The sequence below is a fragment of the Electrophorus electricus genome, chromosome 4 (assembly GCF_041902795.1).
Source record: "Electrophorus electricus isolate QZ-2024a chromosome 4, ASM4190279v1, whole genome shotgun sequence".
In the NCBI taxonomy this organism is placed as follows: Eukaryota; Metazoa; Chordata; class Actinopteri; order Gymnotiformes; family Gymnotidae; genus Electrophorus; species Electrophorus electricus.
The window spans coordinates 5,622,706-5,646,376 of NC_137500.1; the positions used below are offsets into that span (position 1 = coordinate 5,622,706).

The window sequence follows — 23,671 nt, forward strand, 5'->3', positions numbered from 1 at the left end:
CACAGACATAGTAGAATAAAATTATAATAAAGTGTATTACAAGATAAGAAAATGTAATGTAATAAAATTAAATACAGTTGATTTAAAGAACAATACTGTAACGCGCCCCTCTCACCGTCACGTGGTTACGGCCCGCCGCGTGCAGTGGGAGTTGTGTGTCTCGTTTGTAACCACATCATGAGGTTTAGCACACACCTGCGCCTTGTTTAGTCTTAGGTCATCTGTATTTAAACCGCTGTAGGCGTGTGCTTGGTTGTTGGTCATTGCCCCTGTTCACGTTACTTTGTTTGTGCCATTTGTTCACCGACAGTATTACAACTCTACAACAGACACGAATAACTCACACATAACTGCGGACAATATACACAGGCATAACAGCTACACAAACGTTTGACATTTACAGGGCTGCAATGACCAACGGAGAGGTGCACGTTGACAGCGGTTTAAACAGACATACAAACACCTAACGTCTTTAAACCTTGTACAGGTCTGCGCCCTCACGGAGGGTGTGGCTGCAAACAAACGAACCCCCTGCACGCTGCAGGCCATATCATGTGACTCGTGGGGAGGCACAGCCTGTGACAGCGGTACTCGAGCACTCGTCACAAATACACATAATGGAACAAGAAAAAATATATACTTTAAAAAACTAAAGTGCAATTATGAAATAAAATAATACATCCTGAGATTTCACACCTCAGGAAAATTGCTGAATTGGGGGCACATCTAAGTTTGAGAGTTGGTTCCAGGTATGTGTAGTATAAGAGCTAAATGCTGCATCAACGTATTTGGTTTGGTTTCTAGGCTCTACAAGCTGGTTTGTGTTCATGGATCTAAGAGACCTACTGGCCTAGTCGTTTATGGGCCTAATCCATTCCGTGATCTGTATTCTAGTAGTAATGCTTTCAAGTCAACTAACTGAAAGGTCTTGTAGAGATTTTAGCACTGGGGTAATGTAATCTGTTTTCTTTGTCCTGGTTGTAGCTACTGAATGGTAATTGTGGGATGTCCAGTTAGCTATTAGGTAATCAACCGCGATTGAGATAAAAGCATGACTAAATTCTATAGCTCTCATTAGGACATTAAGGCTTAGATTCTACTGATATTCTTCAGTTTGTAGAAAGCTCTTTTGGTGATTGATTTGTTGGGACAAATAAAGGTGAGATAACAGTGTATTAGAAGATTTCTATTTAAGTATAGTTTTTGGAAGCCTAGATCCAAGATGTGTACGAATTTTAAGACAGTGACGATATCTTTTCATTTGAACTGCAGCTAATCAAACTACATTTATCACTTACACATGGTATCTACCTCATTGTAATTTAACTATATCTTATTACTTTCAAACTCAGTGTCTTTACCTGTAAAACTCTAAAGATGGATCATGTGCAGGGACAATGAGACCCCACACCAGTTTCTACAGTTCTGATTGGCTTACAGAGGCTTCCGCTCTGCCCTGGCACCACCTGTTCATCGACACCAGTTTCTATAGTTTTGTTTGCTCTGTGATCATTGCCTTGGACTTGTTTCCCCTGTGTGTGTTGCAAAGGTCAAAGTCCTCACTTTTCACACCTACTGAGTTTCACTAAAAGTTCTTAAAATAAGTGAAATTGTGTAGGGCGGTACCTAACAATTATTTTGTTGTCTGTTATTCTAAAGAATAGCCAAACAACCTGAGATGGGAAGAAGGATCAGCCAGACCATATGACAGTTACAGTGTTCCCAGAAGCAAGGCACAGCAAGTTTATTTGTATAGTACTTTTCATACACAATGGCAATGCCAATTCAAAGTGCTTTAACACAGACATAGCAGAATAAAATTATAATAAAGCGTATTACAAGATAAGAAAGTGTAATGTAATAAAATTAAATACAGTTGATTTAAAGAACAATACTGTAACGCTCCCCTCTCACCGTCACGTGGTTACGGCCCGCCGCGTGCAGTGGGAGTTGTGTGTCTCGTTTGTAACCACATCATGAGGTTTAGCACACACCTGCGCCTTGTTTAGTCTTAGGTCATCTGTATTTAAACCGCTGTAGGCGTGTGCTTGGTTGTTGGTCATTGCCCCTGTTCACGTTACTTTGTTTGTGCCATTTGTTCACCGACAGTATTACAACTCTACAACAGACACGAATAACTCACACATAACTGCGGACAATATACACAGGCATAACAGCTACACAAACGTTTGACATTTACAGGGCTGCAATGACCAACGGAGAGGTGCACGTTGACAGCGGTTTAAACAGACATACAAACACCTAACGTCTTTAAACCTTGTACAGGTCTGCGCCCTCACGGAGGGTGTGGCTGCAAACAAACGAACCCCCTGCACGCTGCAGGCCATATCATGTGACTCGTGGGGAGGCACAGCCTGTGACAGCGGTACTCGAGCACTCGTCACAAATACACATAATGGAACGAAAAAAATATATATACTTTAAAAAACTAAAGTGCAATTATGAAATAAAATAATACATCCTGAGATTTCACACCTCAGGAAAATTGCTGAATTGGGGGCACATCTAAGTTTGAGAGTTGGTTCCAGTTATGTGTAGTATAAGAGCTAAATGCTGCATCAACGTATTTGGTTTGGTTTCTAGGCTCTACAAGCTGGTTTGTGTTCATGGATCTAAGAGACCTACTGGCCTAGTCGTTTATGGGCCTAATCCATTCTGTGATCTGTATTCTAGTAGTAATGCTTTCAAGTCAACTAACTGAAAGGCCATGTAGAGATTTTAGCACTGGGGTAATGTTAGTTGTTTTCTTTGTCCTGGTTGTAGCTACTGAATGGTAATTGTGGGATGTCCAGTTAGCTATTAGGTAATCAACCGCGATTGAGATAAAAGCATGACTAAATTCTATAGCTTTCATTAGGACATTAAGGCTTAGATTCTACTGATATTCTTCAGTTTGTAGAAAGCTCTTTTGGTGATTGATTTGTTGGGACAAATAAAGGTGAGATAACAGTGTATTAGAAGATTTCTATTTAAGTATAGTTTTTGGAAGCCTAGATCCAAGATGTGTACGAATTTTAAGACAGTGACGATATCTTTTCACTTGAACTGCAGCTAATCAAACTACATTTATCACTTACACATGGTATCTACCTCATTGTAATTTAACTATATCTTATTACTTTCAAACTCAGTGTCTTTACCTGTAAAACTCTAAAGATGGATCATGTGCAGGGACAATGAGACCCCACACCAGTTTCTACAGTTCTGATTGGCTTACAGAGGCTTCCGCTCTGCCCTGGCACCACCTGTTCATCGACACCAGTTTCTATAGTTTTGTTTGCTCTGTGATCATTGCCTTGGACTTGTTTCCCCTGTGTGTGTTGCAAAGGTCAAAGTCCTCACTTTTCACACCTACTGAGTTTCACTAAAAGTTCTTAAAATAAGTGAAATTGTGTAGGGCGGTACCTAACAATTATTTTGTTGTCTGTTATTCTAAAGAATAGCCAAACAACCTGAGATGGGAAGAAGGATCAGCCAGACCATATGACAGTTACAGTGTTCCCAGAAGCAAGGCACAGCAAGTTTATTTGTATAGTACTTTTCATACACAATGGCAATGCCAATTCAAAGTGCTTTAACACAGACATAGCAGAATAAAATTATAATAAAGCGTATTACAAGATAAGAAAGTGTAATGTAATAAAATTAAATACAGTTGATTTAAAGAACAATACTGTAACGCTCCCCTCTCACCGTCACGTGGTTACGGCCCGCCGCGTGCAGTGGGAGTTGTGTGTCTCGTTTGTAACCACATCATGAGGTTTAGCACACACCGGCGCCTTGTTTAGTCTTAGGTCATCTGTATTTAAACCGCTGTAGGCGTGTGCTTGATTGTTGGTCATTGCCCCTGTTCACGTTACTTTGTTTGTGCCATTTGTTCACCGACAGTATTACAACTCTACAACAGACACGAATAACTCACACATAACTGCGGACAATATACACAGGCATAACAGCTACACAAACGTTTGACATTTACAGGGCTGCAATGACCAACGGAGAGGTGCACGTTGACAGCGGTTTAAACAGACATACAAACACCTAACGTCTTTAAACCTTGTACAGGTCTGCGCCCTCACGGAGGGTGTGGCTGCAAACAAACGAACCCCCTGCACGCTGCAGGCCATATCATGTGACTCGTGGGGAGGCACAGCCTGTGACAGCAGTACTCGAGCACTCGTCAAAAATACACATAATGGAACAAGAAAAAATATATACTTTAAAAAACTAAAGTGCAATTATGAAATAAAATAATACATCCTGAGATTTCACACCTCAGGAAAATTGCTGAATTGGGGGCACATCTAAGTTTGAGAGTTGGTTCCAGGTATGTGTAGTATAAGAGCTAAATGCTGCATCAACGTATTTGGTTTGGTTTCTAGGCTCTACAAGCTGGTTTGTGTTCATGGATCTAAGAGACCTACTGGCCTAGTCGTTTATGGGCCTAATCCATTCCGTGATCTGTATTCTAGTAGTAATGCTTTCAAGTCAACTAACTGAAAGGTCTTGTAGAGATTTTAGCACTGGGGTAATGTAATCTGTTTTCTTTGTCCTGGTTGTAGCTACTGAATGGTAATTGTGGGATGTCCAGTTAGCTATTAGGTAATCAACCGCGATTGAGATAAAAGCATGACTAAATTCTATAGCTCTCATTAGGACATTAAGGCTTAGATTCTACTGATATTCTTCAGTTTGTAGAAAGCTCTTTTGGTGATTGATTTGTTGGGACAAATAAAGGTGAGATAACAGTGTATTAGAAGATTTCTATTTAAGTATAGTTTTTGGAAGCCTAGATCCAAGATGTGTACGAATTTTAAGACAGTGACGATATCTTTTCATTTGAACTGCAGCTAATCAAACTACATTTATCACTTACACATGGTATCTACCTCATTGTAATTTAACTATATCTTATTACTTTCAAACTCAGTGTCTTTACCTGTAAAACTCTAAAGATGGATCATGTGCAGGGACAATGAGACCCCACACCAGTTTCTACAGTTCTGATTGGCTTACAGAGGCTTCCGCTCTGCCCTGGCACCACCTGTTCATCGACACCAGTTTCTATAGTTTTGTTTGCTCTGTGATCATTGCCTTGGACTTGTTTCCCCTGTGTGTGTTGCAAAGGTCAAAGTCCTCACTTTTCACACCTACTGAGTTTCACTAAAAGTTCTTAAAATAAGTGAAATTGTGTAGGGCGGTACCTAACAATTATTTTGTTGTCTGTTATTCTAAAGAATAGCCAAACAACCTGAGATGGGAAGAAGGATCAGCCAGACCATATGACAGTTACAGTGTTCCCAGAAGCAAGGCACAGCAAGTTTATTTGTATAGTACTTTTCATACACAATGGCAATGCCAATTCAAAGTGCTTTAACACAGACATAGCAGAATAAAATTATAATAAAGCGTATTACAAGATAAGAAAGTGTAATGTAATAAAATTAAATACAGTTGATTTAAAGAACAATACTGTAACGCTCCCCTCTCACCGTCACGTGGTTACGGCCCGCCGCGTGCAGTGGGAGTTGTGTGTCTCGTTTGTAACCACATCATGAGGTTTAGCACACACCTGCGCCTTGTTTAGTCTTAGGTCATCTGTATTTAAACCGCTGTAGGCGTGTGCTTGGTTGTTGGTCATTGCCCCTGTTCACGTTACTTTGTTTGTGCCATTTGTTCACCGACAGTATTACAACTACAACAGACACGAATAACTCACACATAACTGCGGACAATATACACAGGCATAACAGCTACACAAACGTTTGACATTTACAGGGCTGCAATGACCAACGGAGAGGTGCACGTTGACAGCGGTTTAAACAGACATACAAACACCTAACGTCTTTAAACCTTGTACAGGTCTGCGCCCTCACGGAGGGTGTGGCTGCAAACAAACGAACCCCCTGCACGCTGCAGGCCATATCATGTGACTCGTGGGGAGGCACAGCCTGTGACAGCGGTACTCGAGCACTCGTCACAAATACACATAATGGAACGAAAAAAATATATATACTTTAAAAAACTAAAGTGCAATTATGAAATAAAATAATACATCCTGAGATTTCACACCTCAGGAAAATTGCTGAATTGGGGGCACATCTAAGTTTGAGAGTTGGTTCCAGTTATGTGTAGTATAAGAGCTAAATGCTGCATCAACGTATTTGGTTTGGTTTCTAGGCTCTACAAGCTGGTTTGTGTTCATGGATCTAAGAGACCTACTGGCCTAGTCGTTTATGGGCCTAATCCATTCTGTGATCTGTATTCTAGTAGTAATGCTTTCAAGTCAACTAACTGAAAGGCCATGTAGAGATTTTAGCACTGGGGTAATGTTAGTTGTTTTCTTTGTCCTGGTTGTAGCTACTGAATGGTAATTGTGGGATGTCCAGTTAGCTATTAGGTAATCAACCGCGATTGAGATAAAAGCATGACTAAATTCTATAGCTTTCATTAGGACATTAAGGCTTAGATTCTACTGATATTCTTCAGTTTGTAGAAAGCTCTTTTGGTGATTGATTTGTTGGGACAAATAAAGGTGAGATAACAGTGTATTAGAAGATTTCTATTTAAGTATAGTTTTTGGAAGCCTAGATCCAAGATGTGTACGAATTTTAAGACAGTGACGATATCTTTTCACTTGAACTGCAGCTAATCAAACTACATTTATCACTTACACATGGTATCTACCTCATTGTAATTTAACTATATCTTATTACTTTCAAACTCAGTGTCTTTACCTGTAAAACTCTAAAGATGGATCATGTGCAGGGACAATGAGACCCCACACCAGTTTCTACAGTTCTGATTGGCTTACAGAGGCTTCCGCTCTGCCCTGGCACCACCTGTTCATCGACACCAGTTTCTATAGTTTTGTTTGCTCTGTGATCATTGCCTTGGACTTGTTTCCCCTGTGTGTGTTGCAAAGGTCAAAGTCCTCACTTTTCACACCTACTGAGTTTCACTAAAAGTTCTTAAAATAAGTGAAATTGTGTAGGGCGGTACCTAACAATTATTTTGTTGTCTGTTATTCTAAAGAATAGCCAAACAACCTGAGATGGGAAGAAGGATCAGCCAGACCATATGACAGTTACAGTGTTCCCAGAAGCAAGGCACAGCAAGTTTATTTGTATAGTACTTTTCATACACAATGGCAATGCCAATTCAAAGTGCTTTAACACAGACATAGCAGAATAAAATTATAATAAAGCGTATTACAAGATAAGAAAGTGTAATGTAATAAAATTAAATACAGTTGATTTAAAGAACAATACTGTAACGCTCCCCTCTCACCGTCACGTGGTTACGGCCCGCCGCGTGCAGTGGGAGTTGTGTGTCTCGTTTGTAACCACATCATGAGGTTTAGCACACACCTGCGCCTTGTTTAGTCTTAGGTCATCTGTATTTAAACCGCTGTAGGCGTGTGCTTGGTTGTTGGTCATTGCCCCTGTTCACGTTACTTTGTTTGTGCCATTTGTTCACCGACAGTATTACAACTCTACAACAGACACGAATAACTCACACATAACTGCGGACAATATACACAGGCATAACAGCTACACAAACGTTTGACATTTACAGGGCTGCAATGACCAACGGAGAGGTGCACGTTGACAGCGGTTTAAACAGACATACAAACACCTAACGTCTTTAAACCTTGTACAGGTCTGCGCCCTCACGGAGGGTGTGGCTGCAAACAAACGAACCCCCTGCACGCTGCAGGCCATATCATGTGACTCGTGGGGAGGCACAGCCTGTGACAGCGGTACTCGAGCACTCGTCACAAATACACATAATGGAACAAGAAAAAATATATACTTTAAAAAACTAAAGTGCAATTATGAAATAAAATAATACATCCTGAGATTTCACACCTCAGGAAAATTGCTGAATTGGGGGCACATCTAAGTTTGAGAGTTGGTTCCAGGTATGTGTAGTATAAGAGCTAAATGCTGCATCAACGTATTTGGTTTGGTTTCTAGGCTCTACAAGCTGGTTTGTGTTCATGGATCTAAGACCTACTGGCCTAGTCGTTTATGGGCCTAATCCATTCCGTGATCTGTATTCTAGTAATGCTTTCAAGTCAACTAACTGAAAGGCCTTGTAGAGATTTTAGCACTGGGGTAATGTAATCTGTTTTCTTTGTCCTGGTTGTAGCTACTGAATGGTAATTGTGGGATGTCCAGTTAGCTATTAGGTAATCAACCGCGATTGAGATAAAAGCATGACTAAATTCTATAGCTCTCATTAGGACATTAAGGCTTAGATTCTACTGATATTCTTCAGTTTGTAGAAAGCTCTTTTGGTGATTGATTTGTTGGGACAAATAAAGGTGAGATAACAGTGTATTAGAAGATTTCTATTTAAGTATAGTTTTTGGAAGCCTAGATCCAAGATGTGTACGAATTTTAAGACAGTGACGATATCTTTTCACTTGAACTGCAGCTAATCAAACTACATTTATCACTTACACATGGTATCTACCTCATTGTAATTTAACTATATCTTATTACTTTAAAACTCAGTGTCTTTACCTGTAAAACTCTAAAGATGGATCATGTGCAGGGACAATGAGACCCCACACCAGTTTCTACAGTTCTGATTGGCTTACAGAGGCTTCAGCTCTGCCCTGGCACCACCTGTTCATTGACACCAGTTTCTATAGTTTTGTTTGCTCTGTGATCATTGCCTTGGACTTGTTTCCCCTATGTGTGTTGCAAAGGTCAAAGTCCTCACTTTTCACACCTACTAAGTTTCACTAAAAGTCCTTAAAATAAGTGAAATTGTGTAGGGCGGTACCTAACAATTATTTTGTTGTCTGTTAGTCTAAAGATATTCTAAAGATCTTGATTATTATCTAAAATAAATAAACCTATCCAAAATAAATATAAATAAAAATAAAACTTGTCTCATTAATATTTGTCTTTAAAAATATTTTGTTAATTGGTTTTACATTTATCCTAAAATAGAAAAATTAAAAATGACCCTATATCTTTGATTCATGTACTGAATTGGAGAGAATTGAGAAACAGCTTACTTTTTGTTTTTTATGCACAAGAAAGCAGAAACAAAAATTTGACCAAATTTTCATTATGGCATTTATGTCTACCAACATATGATTCATTTTTTGATTGGGAAATGTGGGTTGGCCTAAAGTGCTGGTTGTATGCCATTGCACTCTAACTAAAATTTGATTTGATTTTATTAGACCATTTCATATTTTATACAATCAATATTCACACTGACATGCCATGTGGTGCCTATAATAAAAACAGAAACGGCCCAGGATAACAAAAAAGTCCAAAGACTTCTTGCACCTGCACAAAATAATATTTAAAATACTGTGGAACAACCCCATGCAAAATCATATTCACCTTACATAACTCTATTAATATAACTCTGTCTGGCACTTTTAGACCTTACTACAACACTCTTCTCTTTATGAGAAAATAGAATTGCACACAATTGTACTGTACACAAAAGTAACTTACACAAACATGCATATTTTAAATCATTAATATATAAAAGAGTGAAAAAAAACAAGGACACAAAATACTCCACAACTAGTAGTTCTAGGAAAGCATAATGTACCCCCTACATCAACCTGTTGTTTTTGTCCGTACAGGTAAGAAACAACCCACTTAACTGCTAAATCATTAGAACCCCTAGCTTTTAACTTAAGTAATATAATATCGTGGTCAACAGTCTCGAATGGCTTCTGCAGACCTAACTTTACTATATCACACAAATTCCCTTTATCTATCTCACTCATAATAAGATCAGTTTAAAAAGGTAAGCACGTTCCAGTAGAGCGTGCTTTCCAAAAACCAGATTGAAATTCATAAGATCTTAACCAATTAAATAAAAATCTCTGTTCAAATATAACTTTTTCAATTATTTTGAAAAAGATGCAGGCCTCTCTCTTCTTTTAATAATTGCAAATAAACACACAAGTGTTTCATATATAATGATGTAAATGTCTTGCAGCTTGTACATGATTTTTTATTGTTAAGCAATGCTAGCTTATATCTGGACATAGCAATTGAAGGACTTAATTTAACTGGAGGGCTTTGCAGAAAAATAAGTGACCTCACAGGCTGGCCAATGGCATTTAACTTTTTTTAAGTTTATTTTGTAGACATAATAAAAATTCGGATTAATTGTTTTTCTGCTTTCTTGTGCATAAAAAACAAAATGAGCCATTTCTCGTTTCTTTCATTTCCGATTCAGTGGATGAATCAAAGATAAGGGGTCATTTTTCATTCTTCTGTTTTAGGATTAGAAACGGAAAACTGATTAACGAAACCTACACGAACCAGGTAATAAATAATAAAATATTGTTGAGCTTTTTAAAAAAATATTGTTGAGCTTTTCAAACAAAACCATTCAATGAAACCAAAAGTTAAAACAAAGTAATACAAACAAAGACAAAGCAGTCCATAATACTCAAGCACATACACATAAACGGCAACAGCGCATGAACATTCACGGGAGTCATTTCTAGTACTCATTCATACACAGCAAAACACAAACTCGAGAAACAACCAGCAACCAAAAGAAACAACAAAGGAGAATACATACACACACTAGTGACTGGGGAAACAAGACACAGGTGAGGACGTTTAACAAACGTGAGAAAAAAAAGGAACCCGTGTTCGAAATAGCCTCCAACATACAACTCATGTATTGATTGGGCCCCAAATCAGTATGCAGTATGCAAGCAAAATAAGATTTTAAAGATCGTGGATGAGTTTGTAGTTTTTCCTCTGGGGGTATCCATATTTTGAATGGGCGCAACAGTCTTGCTTCATAGCAACATGTAAATCGACGTATTTACGTAATTGATTACGTTGTTACGTTGACAAGTCATCCTAGCACAAAATGGTGTTCGTGCCACACACAAAAAATAATAGCTCAGCCTCCATCCTTGCTTCACCGTCTTTACAGTAACACAGATCCATGCCATCACACCCAAAATTTTGGTATTGTCCATTTTGGGTTATTCTGCCTCACCATTCAAAATCCTACTTAATCAAAAACCCAATTTCTTTACAACACTATCTCCATAATTTGTTCTGCTTGTAGTTTTAATAGTTTGAAGTTGAGGGTACTCTTGTTCTTGTCAACTGCAAATTAAGTTATTTTCTGTCATTTCAATAATGTTTAAAGGAGCAATAAGTCAGTTTTTCCAACGATTTTTCTTCACAATTTGAAATAGCCATTATAGTGATACCTAGTGGCCTGGATGTTTCAGAGATTCTGTACTAAACCTATTTTAAACATAGCCACCCCCATGTGGAGCATAAACTGGGTAATTTAAGGACTGCAAAGATATTTGAATCTCATGTGCACTGCACTTTATAGAAGAAAAAGTAATAAGCACTTTCATGAAAAATAATTAGCTACATACTGCTCTTATTACATTTACCTGACACTTTTATCCAAAGCAACTTACAATTATGCCTGAATGCAACTTGAGGGTTAAGAGCCTTGCTCAGGGGCCCAACAGTGGCAACGGGACTTGAACCAGAAACCTTCTGATTATAAGTCCAGTACATTACCCACTGAACTACCACTGCACCTTTCGGTACTTACTTACTGTTCCAAGGAACCTTGGGTTTTTGTCCAGAGTCCATGGTATAATTAGACAAACATGTAACCTACTAATACAATGACAAAAAAACATTTTATGACTGCTTAAATCCTGTGTTGTATTTATTTAAATATGAGCCCTGAGCAAGATATTTCAGTTATTCTAGTATCTGCCAAACAACCACAACAATAAATAAGGGAGTATCACTTTTGCAAGAGTATGACTTCACTGACAGAGTGACTAACAGTCTAACCAGGGTTGTGCCATGCTATGTGTAATTCAGACTCATACTCATACTTTACACATGCAGTATAAAAAGAAGAGCAGCCCACACAGCCAGCAGCGGTTCTTTCTGCTCTGTCAGTCTAAACCCGTTGTTTACAGACCAGAAGACACCCAGGTGATATTCTTTAACCACTTGACTGTAGTCACGCTCCCTTGTTTCACATCTGTATGTTCCATAGTCACCTGCTCCAATTGCTGGTATGAGATGGAGGCAGTCAGTCTCAGTCTGCTGGCAGGAGATTCTCTCACCTTTGTGCATCCAGGTGTAGGTGGCGTGGTGGGACATGATAGGGCAGGAGAGGTAGAAGGGAAAGCCATGGGGCACAGTGTGTTCTATTATTGAGGAAGATGCCAATAACGATGGTACATGCCGCTTGGTTCTCACTGCATTTGGAGCTGTGGAGAATAAACACTATTTATGTAATTTCATGTAGCACCCATTACATATAACATACAAAGTGCACTCTACTTTTATTAGAAGGACTTTAATGCAAAATCATACCTGGATTTGTAGGACATACATGTGTCTTACCAGTGGCAATGTTTTGAGTGCCCCCTCTGCAGTTAAAATGATACAGTAACTTTTTTTTTTCATTTAAATTCTTATTTTGGTATAAATTCTGATGTTTTAAGAACAGTTCAAGGACACATAAATGCAATGGGAGCTTTTAGTGTTCACAACAAACTTGAGAAAACATACCTGATTTGTGAGGTACATCCATTTTTAGTCCAAGCACAGTATGGGTCACGGGCAAGAACACAATCCTGACACGAAGTATTATAGTCCTGGCACCTCTGTAGGTCTAAGACAAACAGCTGTCCAGGGTAACCTATGAACAGCTTTCTCTGGGGAAGGTGGGGTCATTAATAGGAAGAGTGAATGCATTACCACTGTAATGCCTCTACATGAATAACAACACAATTCATAAAAATTAAAATGATATAACAATTTAACCTATTATATAGTTTTAAAGTAAAGATATTCATCAAATTCCTACACAGAATTATACTTTGATCTTTAGTCGAAATGCTTTGCATTATAAACTGAAAATATTTGTGATAATACAATTATTTTTTAAAACACTAAAGATTATTAGATAATTTATTAGATTATTAGATTATTTTATTTATTGTACAAATATGTAAATACAGAAATATTTTTAAAATCCTGTGCACCTTTAAACTGCTTTTTTTCCTGAATGTCATGAGATTTTTTAATGTTTTTTTGTGGAAAAAGTGAAACAGATTCATACCACCATTTAAAGAATAGGTTTGTACCTTTTCAGAATTTAGTTTCATAGACTGCACAGGGGCTGAGCCATTAAGTAGACGTGTCTCAGAAATAATGAAAGGTTTAGAATCATCCTCCAGAACCTTATGGATCATGCCAGTGTCTGAAAGAAAACACACACACACACACACAACTTTAGATGATTAAATCTGAGGCTGACTGAAATTATGCATTCTGAGGTTACAAACAACTGGATGACCACAGTATTAAAAGACTTTATTTGCTGGAAAATTCTTGTAAGTATTAAGACATATAGTGGCTGTAATTGAAAAAAAAACCTCATATTATATATTATATATATAAAATGTTGGTCTTTATGAAGTAAATCTAATCACAATATCAATAAATAATGCATAGCAGAAACATAATAATTTTAATATTCCATTTTCAATATTTCACTTTGAGGATTCAAACATCATGGCAGTTGATTTACATGATTATAAAAATGTTAATAATAAATAAATAAGGATCACATATGAATGAGCATGAAATACAAATAATAATTTGAGGGACAGTCTGAACACTTTCTGAAAACAAAACTGTGTAAAACTAGTACAAATGCAGGAGTCCCTACCTGTGGCAAGCAGTATCACATGGTACATTTTTTCATCTGCGGCCTGCACCCTGTCAACTACTATTTTGGTATAATTGTAATTACTAATGTAAAAAGGAGAGTGTTTCTGTATAGGGTGTATCCAGTCAGTCATCTCTGGGTGGTTTTTGATGACAGTGATAGTGTGGATAGGCAGAGATTTACTGTTGTTGACACACTGGAAAATTAAAGAAGACAACAGTAATAATTCCTCTCAGTGGTTATAGCTACTGAACATCACTTATGTATACACGTTTGAATGATTTGAGATTTAAGGAATTGGCACCAAGTGCAAACATGGAGGTTAAAACAGTTGGAATGAAAGTCACAATAGAATGCATATACACATGACTTGTCCAACTAATGTAGTGGTTTGTGGAGACTGAAACTATCAATCTAAGCAATTCTTTTCTGCATCAGAAGATGTAGGGTGGGGTGAATATTTGCTTGAGTAGAAAGACAAACAGCACGGGTTTTTCCTAGACATGGGTTTTTCACTGCTTTACAAACCAAATGACACTACATTTTGGTCAAGATCATGTTGCTTTAGAGTTCAGATTAGTTACTGTGCTTTAAGTTGATATAGAGTAATTACTATAATTGTACTGATATAGAGTAATTACTATAACTGATGGAAAGACATCAGCGTGAACTGAGTTAATGAACTAACTCAAGAGTAAAAGAAGTCATGGGCAGTTTCTTACAGTTCCTGGCCTTGGATTGGGAATGTCATCACTGTAGCCTTTGAAAGTGGAACTCTCAAAAATATCATCTAACTCAGCTAAGGAGTATATGCAAACAGCTGTAGAGTTCCTGTAACATGGGTTAACAGGTGAACAATGTTATAACAAACAAGGATTTGATCCAATACATAATCCAAAAATAATCCAATACACTGTGAATATTTTAGAGCAAGTGTGTTAGAAAGTGTATTTAAATTTTTATCTTAGAATCTGTGAGCCTAAATTGCTATTGTTGACACTGTTGGAAGGAGGTGGTGCTACATGGAGAGCTGCCTCCTTGTGCCTTCATGCTGTACATACCAGCTGCTTGAGAACAAAGCATAGACACGTGAATCCCTCCAGTCTTCAGAGTGCAATACAAAGGCATCCTGCAGACGATTGAAATACAAAGACTCCCTGGGAATCGCACACACAAGCCGAGCCTTAAGAAAGGATGTCCAAATGTTCTGAAGAAGTCCCTTAGGCCCTCCCTGATCAGTCTGTAAAGACAAACAATCAACAAATAAATGCTCTGTTACATCTGTTACTTCTGTTACAACAGATCAGTGTTCTAATGTTACAAGCCAAGTTCATACCAGATGCCTTCCAAGCCTCTTGACACAGCATTAAGTAATGCATTGCCTGTGCTATGTATAAAGTATTTAGTTTCAAAGGAAAATACCGCTGTACTCATATATGGGATTGAACAGGGATATTGCTAGTCAAACTATACCTTGCATACTCTGGCAACTCTAGAGAGCCAAGGATCAGCCTCTGGGCTGTTGTCTGGGTTTTTCTCTCGAAAAAGAACATATATTTTTTCATTAATTGGGTCTTCAATTCTCTTGGCAAAGAAGGCAGAGATGAACGTCGGTTCTGGAGGAGTGTGAGAAATTGATAACCTTAATAAAACAACCTGAACCACTATTAAGAAGTTATCACTTTATTAAAGCATACATATTCATAGGCAACCCATTACAATGTTCATGTGAATTGGATTAAAACATGATGCTGTTAGAAGTGAGTGACTCTGTTATTTCAAAACATACTGGAGCGCTGTAAGCACTGTGGCCAAAAAGAGACATGGATAAGCCCTGGTGAAAAATATGTGGCTTAACAAATGGAGGAGCGGTACAAAGCCTTGAAAAGTTGTTGTCAACAAAAATCCGAGTACTTGAAAATCTATGTGCAGGGGTGTGTGTGTGTGTATTAACTACCTGCAATCCATGCATCATACATCCACATGTTGATTTTGTTGCCAGCTTTCCGTCTGAACTGTAATGAAGTTCCATCCTTGTAAAGAGGAGCTGCAGCATAAAGGTCTCCATCTGGACAAAGCACCCATACAGTACACCACAGTAAGAAAATGATATCGACACACTGGCGATTATGGTTAAGGTCATTCAAGAATTATATCCTAAGACTTTAATGTAAAGCTAGCTTTCTACTCTTCAAGGATATGTTGAGTCAAGTAATTTGTGAAAGGTTTTGAGACAATGTTTTAGTGATGTTCATTAAGGCTTTCCACATGCCAGCAGTTTGGATTTGGCAATTACCCCTAAGAAACTGCAAGAGAAGCTCCAATAGTCATCACTGAGTCAGAACAGATTGGGCCAAGATCAAATAGCACATTAAAAGTGAGGTCTTTGACTAGCTCATCTTTTCTAAAAAGATACATGGTAGATCACCTTACTTCTTACAGTCCACTTTACATAAGAATGGGAACATCTAATCAAACAGTGGAGATTAATAACAACAAGATGAATCTGTTGTTATTATTATTACAGCTAATTTATTACTGGCAAGTCTGACCTCTAAACCATTTATTGTCACTGTTTACTCACATTGCACTCCACTGTACTTTGCACTGCACTGTTATTATTGTGTTTTACACTATGACTAGTGCCTTATTTGCAATAACCCAGCACACTATATAATACAGCAACATTATTTTATTTTATGCAAAGCTGTGAATTTATGCCACAGGTGTGTCTACCCTAAATGAGGTATTATAGAAAAAGATTATGCTTTGAAACATAAAAACAAATTTGAATTATTTCAACTGAAACTGAGTTTGTTTCATTGGAGCCTTAATGCACCAATATATATTGATATAAGTAAACATGTACCATGGGGTCTGTCCTGTCCATGCTGTCTCTTATGCAATACCTTGACATGCAAGAAGTCATATACATACCTGCCACAAGAGTCAAGGAGTTCTGTGAGTATATGTGAGGAGAGATGCAAATGCCATCAACACTTTCCAAGACCTTACTAGTGTGATTGTTCTCACTGGGATACTATGAGGGGATAAATAATTGTTTGATTGAACAGCAAGGATAGACTAGGTCCAAAAGAAACTGGTGACTGAAGAGGGTCGATAGATTTTATGTGTGGCACAAAGAAGTTTAACGTACCACGTTCCAGCACTTTGGTTGTTCTCCATTTGTCCCACAAACTAAAAGGCAATCCTGAAGCTCCTCAATTACTGTTACCATATTTTCAGAAGAACTCTGAAAAATGTAATTAGTTGTTATTCAAAAGTAATTAATTAACTGACGATGTAAACATAGACTAATTTTGTCAACAATTGAAAAATATTTGTTTTACATGTTTCAACTTGCATTGCATTGTGGTGGAAAGTCTTGACACTACCCACTCCAGATTCTACAGGTATTTTTAGCCATAAGAAATATCCACAGGATTTTAAAAATATGGTTATTCTTGAATAAGATTTTGAAATGTTCCCAGCATGATAAATCATGTTCTGTATTTCCAAAATAGGTCTACATACCTCACAAAGGTGATCAATGTTAGCTGCCAGACTGATGTTCTATAGGGAAAATTATTATACATTTCTGGAATATCATGAATTCAAGTCTACTGTTTCTGTTGCTTGTATAACAAAATATCACATGCATAAACATATCAATTGTAAAACAAAAATGTTACTACTACAAAACCTGTAAATATTTTACAATCCCCTCATTTGTAAGAAACTCTAAAACACATTCCTTTTGATTTATGAATTAAACTTTTTAATACAAGCATTCCTTATAATGGCTAATGTGATAACAGGATAGGTTTGACCATGTTACATTGTCTGAAGTGGAATATTTAAATGACCACTGACCCTGCTCCTATATTGAGTAACTAACCTAATACTTATTGTAGGGTATTGTTTATTACATTGATGTTGTCTAACAAACTCTAGTACTTATTGTTTATTGCACTTATCATTGTCTAAGATAGACCTTATGCACTTTGTACTTCTAGGCATCAGCAGTGATCCCTGTATTTCTACAGTATTCTAGATCATTGGTATATTGGACTCTAACCTACTCTGTTGGCTTGGATGTATTCTATGAGTAAATGACAAAGCAGTTTTGTTAGTCGCTCTGGATAAGAGCGTCTGCTAAATGCCATAAATAAAAATGTAAATGTAAGTGAAGTGGCGATCACATGAATCAAATGCTTACCTCTATAATATGATCGGTGTTGACATCCACCATTAAAACATAATTTGACCCACCAACAAAGAGGATCTTTGATCCCCCTCGACTGTACAAAACTGTATGACTTACATTTTTCATGTAGGGTATTTGGAAATCTAAATCACCTGAACAAAAATGTTTAGAAATGCTTTATACTGATTATGAAAAAATGACATCACAGTACTGATTATCTGCAATAAGTTGTAAGATTTAATAAAGACATTAAAACCATCTCATATATTAAACTAGAATCTTATATTTGATCTTTCTATAAACACAAATGGCTTGTAATCCTAAAATGGAAAAATAGCCTAGTTTAGAATTTTGCGAGGAATAATAATAATAATAATAATAATAATAATAATAATAGGCTAAAGAGATTAAAAGAACAGCATGCACAAAATACGTCATACAGGGTATTTTAGCGGATCAAAACGGCAAAGTAATATGATCCTACCTTGTCTCAAGGTTAATCTAGGAATCGTCCACGAACAGAAAACGGTGAGAAAACATAAGCCTAAAAGGAGTGACTGACATGCAGTTTTCATTTTATCTTCATTTATATTCGATTTACGGCGAAAAAAAGCGTCCTATTGGGTGTTTTTACCCTGCAAAATACGTCATTGTTTTTCATTACGTATGACGGTTTTAAACGCCGTAAAAAGCGTTCCTCCAATTTTTGCATCCATTTATAGTAATAATGAGCTCCACCTACCGTTTTACAGCCAAGACTTTCTTCAACCACTCACAAAGGTTTTCCGCATACGCCGAGTGTGTTATCGCTGCTCTGCTGCCTCCCAAACGCCCTGAGTTCAGCCTTGATATCTTCCCTATCTCTGTGTGTGACTATGTTCCTGTCCCTATGCTCCCTTTTATACTGTCTCTTGTTCAATCTTATGTCATCCACTCTCCTGTTCAGTTCCCTACTCCACCAGTTGTCCCATCTACTGTTCAGCACATTACTCCTGCTATCATATTGCTTCCTGTCCAGCCTCCTATTCAATCCCATGTCCAGTCCATTGCTCATTTTTCCCATCTTGTTCCCATCTCTGGCCACAGCTCCAGGTCCCTGTCCATCCCTGTTTCTTGTTTCTTGTTCCATCTCCAGCCTCGGTCCCAGGCCCATCTTTTATTTCATCTACAGCTTTTGTGGCATTCCCACATCCATGTGCAGCTCCTATCCTGGCTCATGATTGTTCTGTGGTCCCTGTTTTAGGCCTGGTCTCTGTTCCCGTCTCAGTGCCCATCTATGCTCCTTTCCTGCCACTGATCCTGATCTGGAACATTTGCCTCAGTGGTCTTACCACATGGTCCCTTCTTGCTTCGAAGCCTAACGACCTCAGATGCATTACATGACCAGTGTATTGAAGGGGGTGGGGTATGTCATGATTTCCCACTCCATGTAAGTGTCACTGTTCACATGGCACCGAGAGCCACGTAATTCTGTGTGTTTGCTTCCTATTTGGTTACCAAGATAATGTCACCATGTGGGTTTGTTTTTATTGTATTCCTGACAGTGCTACCTCAACCAGCAGCTTTGCTTTCTTTTTCCGCACGTTCTACAGCCATCGCAGTACTGGCTAGGAGGCATTCTGTGAGTATGACAAAGCTCTTTTGTAAGGTGCTCTGGATAAGAGCATCTGCTAAATGCCATAAATGTAAATTTGACCAAGCCATATATACTTTTATAACATCACCAAACAGGTTTGTTTCACAGTGAAGAGGGCTAACATTATAACAACACAGTTATATAAGGCTGCGAGTGTACAGCAACAGAATGGTGTCGGTTCATGTTTTCTCATCTAAGAGTAAAAATAAATCTTTAGCTACGATTTTAGTTAAGTAACTAAAATCTATATATTAGTTGCTTTGTTTGTCCTTCAATAACCTGAACTGTAGCAAATTCCCCTTCACCATCCTTTTTTATCCTGCTTTTGGGAAAAAAACAAACAAACACATGTCCATGTCATCTGTCTCATGCCTTCTGTTTTGGTGAGTAGGTGGCCTAAGGGGAGGAGCATTTATTGTTCTAAACCTGAGATGGAAAACATTTTGGGATGGTATCAAAACATTCAGGGTTTAAGACTTTAAAAGCCCACCCCTAACAATGCCCCTGGTTTGACTCATTTCCATGGTTAACATCAGTGCCAAAGTAAGTAAGATGTACACAGCTGTCACTGTTGCTCTTCTTTTTATATTGTGCATTAAATACCTGCCGCTCGCACTTGCAGACTAAAGGGGTTATTACCTATTAAAATCCAGGACCAGTTAGAATGTATGCAATTTATCTAAATACATATTAGAGAATAGGCTACACTGTCATAGGCAATGTACCTATTCTAAGATCAATAGTTATAATAAAAATAGCAACAATTCAACACCCCCATAATCCCATATGTAACACATGATCATAAAATTAAAATTAAAATCTGTTATCAGAATCATTCAGAATCAATCATGTAAATGTAAGAATCATTCCTATTTCATTCATGTTGATGCGTCTTTCTCTGGGTATGGAATGAGGGCAGATGATCAGCCCTTTCATCAGGACAATATAAGACACCCCGTGACTGTGTGATGTTATGTGATGAGATGCATGTTTACCAGGTTGTCCAGAGAAAAGAGAGCCATGACAAGTGTGCGCCTTTTATGAGGTTGGGTGGTAGTGCCTGGAAGCAAGGGAACCTGTATCAAAACTGCTAGTCATTTTCATGTGTCACCTTATGGTCAATTCACAATGTCACCTGTATATCTTGTTTACATAATACTGCTATTTATATATTTTGCCAAACATTTGCATATTTATTATCTATTTATGTTCTAGTATAGCAGTCACAGTGAAGGTTACTTTCCTATTTCTCAACACATCTGTGATGTTTGGTGCATATATTATATATATACTATTCTATGCAGATACCTTCTTTTACTATTGGAAGTAATTTAATCATTCACTTGTCCTGGACATTTGTGCATATGTTAAATAAACCTGACTTGATGTGACTATGTGGGATGCAAGTACTAAGTTATGCTGTGTCCAAATGTAAAACACCTATTGCCTTTAAAAAACAAACAACCAAACAAACTGGTATCTAGATTTTCAGCAGAGCAGTAAATAAAATATATAAAGTGGTAACTCTGTGAAAAAAAAAACGCAAAAAAAAAAAGATATAAATTGTATGTGTAAATTACAAATAAATATGAAACATTTCACACGTCTTATTCAGAAAATATGTGAATGTTCCATATATTATATAACATGAACATGTCACAAAACAAATGAAATTACATGTGATATTTTACAAGTGTGAATTTTTTTTCTATTCTATATGTGGTTTTAACAATGTGGGATTAGTTTGGAAGCTATTATTATCAGTTGTGTTCTGTGCATAAAGTGTGTAGTTTGACATGGTAGTACTTATAGGATAACCTATTGTTGATGAGTCTCACCAGTCAGCTTCAGTATTGGCTGGATAATTCACTCATCTTCGTTCAAACTGATATTCAGATATTTAGCTAAGAAAATCAAATGATTGTCAAAAGTCACAAAAAACTAGACGGGTACCTACGGGTCAGACACTTTCCACGTGCTTTTTAGAAGTGGATGTATTGCAGTGAAGGATTGCAACTTATTATACATAACTATGGATTGCAGTGAAGGATTATAACTTATTATACATAACTAATTTTACAGTCTTTAAAGCAAAAATGACTATTATTCAACGTACATTTATGAAGATAATGAACAGATTAAATTCGCTGCACACTCTATCCTTGTGGCATCTGTTGTGTACGAAAGTCAACACTGTCGTACACTTATTGACCATAGGTGGGGATATAGAAAATATTAGACATAGCCATTCTAATCCATTTTGATACAGAAGAAGAGCCATAAACTGAGTTGGATTACAAGATATCATGGTGAGTCTTTGCTCATATTGTTTTATGCATTTGTTTTTTCTTTAATGGAGATATATTCTCCCTTAATGATGCGTCTGCAAAGCAGTGTCTTATAAACGCAGTTAAGTTAGCGGACTGAACCTTTCAAATTAGATAGCTGTAGCTTGTTAGGTTAGCTACCTTGCTAGTCTTATAGTTAGCTAGCTAACTTGTTTCTGTATTTTCAGAGGTTCCGATTTTGTGGAGATTTGGACTGTCCGGACTGGGTGTTAGCTGAAATCAGCACGTTAGCACGAATAGTTGAGTAACGTCTTTCCTTCATTTTCTATAGCCATAGATGCATATCACATGTCAGTCGTTAATAGCGTCGGTTAGCTAACTTGGCTAGCTAGCTAGTTCCCTAGGATACCTAAAGTCTAAATCCATTAGCTAGTTAGCTAGCTAGCTCGTTCTCTTAGTAACATTGAGCCACTCATGACAGAATGTTTTATTTTCTCGGACCACAGTCAAGTGTCAAAATGAAATTACTCTGTGTACAAGTCATAAGAGACCTCTTCGACGAAGACATCGATGTAAGTTTAAGGTCTTAATTATAGCTAGCTAACTAGTGATGTCATACATTTTAGCAAAGGCATAATGTGTGACCTTTTTTCCTCAGTATGACAAAGTCTCAAAGCTAACCTCTGATGCAAAATTTGGTGAGTTGCAAATTTTTCATGTTTTTTTAAACATGAAAAAGCTACTTTTAAGCTACTTTTGTCACTTTTCTTGCATAAACCATATCTTGCAGCCATTAACACTGATTGTTTTTTTGTTTTTTTTAATTCTGACTATCTCTGTCCTTGTCCCAGAGACTGGAGATATTAAAGCTAGTGTTGCAGTGCTGAGCTTTATTCTCTCTAGTGCTGCAAAGCATGATGTTGACAGTGAATCTCTGTCCAGTGAACTTCAGCAGCTAGGCTTGCCTAAAGGTGAGAACACTCTGGAATCTGGTTACTGTTATTTGTGAAGCCAGTGCAGTTAAACTGGTAATATTTAGTATAGTTTACATACTAGGAACTGTGAAGTTGATTTTTTGCACAGATCTGAGCTAAACTACATGGGAATTAAGTTACTGATGGCCTGTATCATGCAGAGCACACCACGGGACTGTGTAAATCCTATGAAGACAAGCATTCAGCCTTGCAGGAGAAGCTGAAACAGAGTAGTCTGCGCTGTAAGTATAGAACAGAGTGCATGCTGCTTGCCTGACACTGAGCACATGCTGTGGACCTGTGCACCCCAAATGAGTGGCCTTTTATTAGTAGGTCATATGTATTTAGTAGGTCGTCTGGAAGCAGTGAACTGGAGGGTGGATTACACTCTGAGCTCCAGTGAACTGATGGAGGTGAACGAGCCTATAGTGCAGCTGAGGCTCCAGGCTCAGCATCCAGAGTCTGGCTCCACAGCGACCACTGTAGTCTCTGTCACTGCAGACAAGTTCAGAGTGCTATTAACAGGTATCAAGGAGCATGTTAAAGTAATTATATGCTAAATAAATTATCATAGAGTAACAGTAGTTTTCATGTACAGATTTGTATTTCTTTCATCTATTATGTATATGTATGTGTATATTATGTGAATTAACAGTTTATATCTGCATAACACTAACACTTTTGAACTTTTTAATTTGCTTTCCAGAACTCAAGCAAGCTCAAGCCATGATGAATGCACTGCAGTGAATCAACTGTGTATTGTGTATATATAATATTATAAATATATTTACAGCATATCTGACAG

At 37.6% G+C, this 23,671-nt stretch overlaps 2 protein-coding genes across 5 annotated transcripts; one reads left to right on the forward strand and one right to left on the reverse strand.

Moving 5' to 3' along the window:
• Positions 1–1,705: 1,705 nt before the first annotated feature.
• Positions 1,706–18,585, reverse strand: sema7a (semaphorin 7A (JohnMiltonHagen blood group)). The gene is made up of 14 exons (XM_027003307.3): positions 18,453–18,585; positions 17,981–18,120; positions 17,296–17,334; positions 16,919–17,014; positions 16,699–16,801; positions 15,719–15,829; positions 15,235–15,377; positions 14,823–15,001; positions 14,484–14,592; positions 13,762–13,957; positions 13,175–13,290; positions 12,597–12,742; positions 12,399–12,454; positions 1,706–12,292 (listed from the first exon to the last, which is right to left on the reverse strand). The coding sequence occupies exons 1-14, from the start codon at positions 18,541–18,543 to the stop codon at positions 11,910–11,912; spliced, it is 1,908 nt and encodes a 635-aa protein (XP_026859108.2). The 5' UTR covers positions 18,544–18,585; the 3' UTR covers positions 1,706–11,909.
• Positions 18,586–21,833: 3,248 nt separating this feature from the next.
• On the forward strand, positions 21,834–23,668 carry commd4 (COMM domain containing 4). Of its 4 annotated transcripts, none has more exons than XM_027003316.3 (8): positions 21,834–21,913; positions 22,120–22,191; positions 22,399–22,464; positions 22,551–22,590; positions 22,744–22,863; positions 23,028–23,108; positions 23,215–23,391; positions 23,573–23,668. In XM_027003316.3, exons 1-8 carry the CDS (start codon positions 21,911–21,913, stop codon positions 23,611–23,613), a joined length of 600 nt encoding a protein of 199 aa, XP_026859117.1. In that variant the 5' UTR covers positions 21,834–21,910; the 3' UTR covers positions 23,614–23,668. The 4 variants fall into 4 exon arrangements, with proteins under 4 accessions (XP_026859117.1, XP_026859118.1, XP_081568097.1 ...); XM_027003317.3 differs by having other exon boundaries at positions 23,218–23,391; XM_081711971.1 differs by lacking the exon at positions 23,215–23,391.
• Positions 23,669–23,671: the final 3 nt, after the last annotated feature.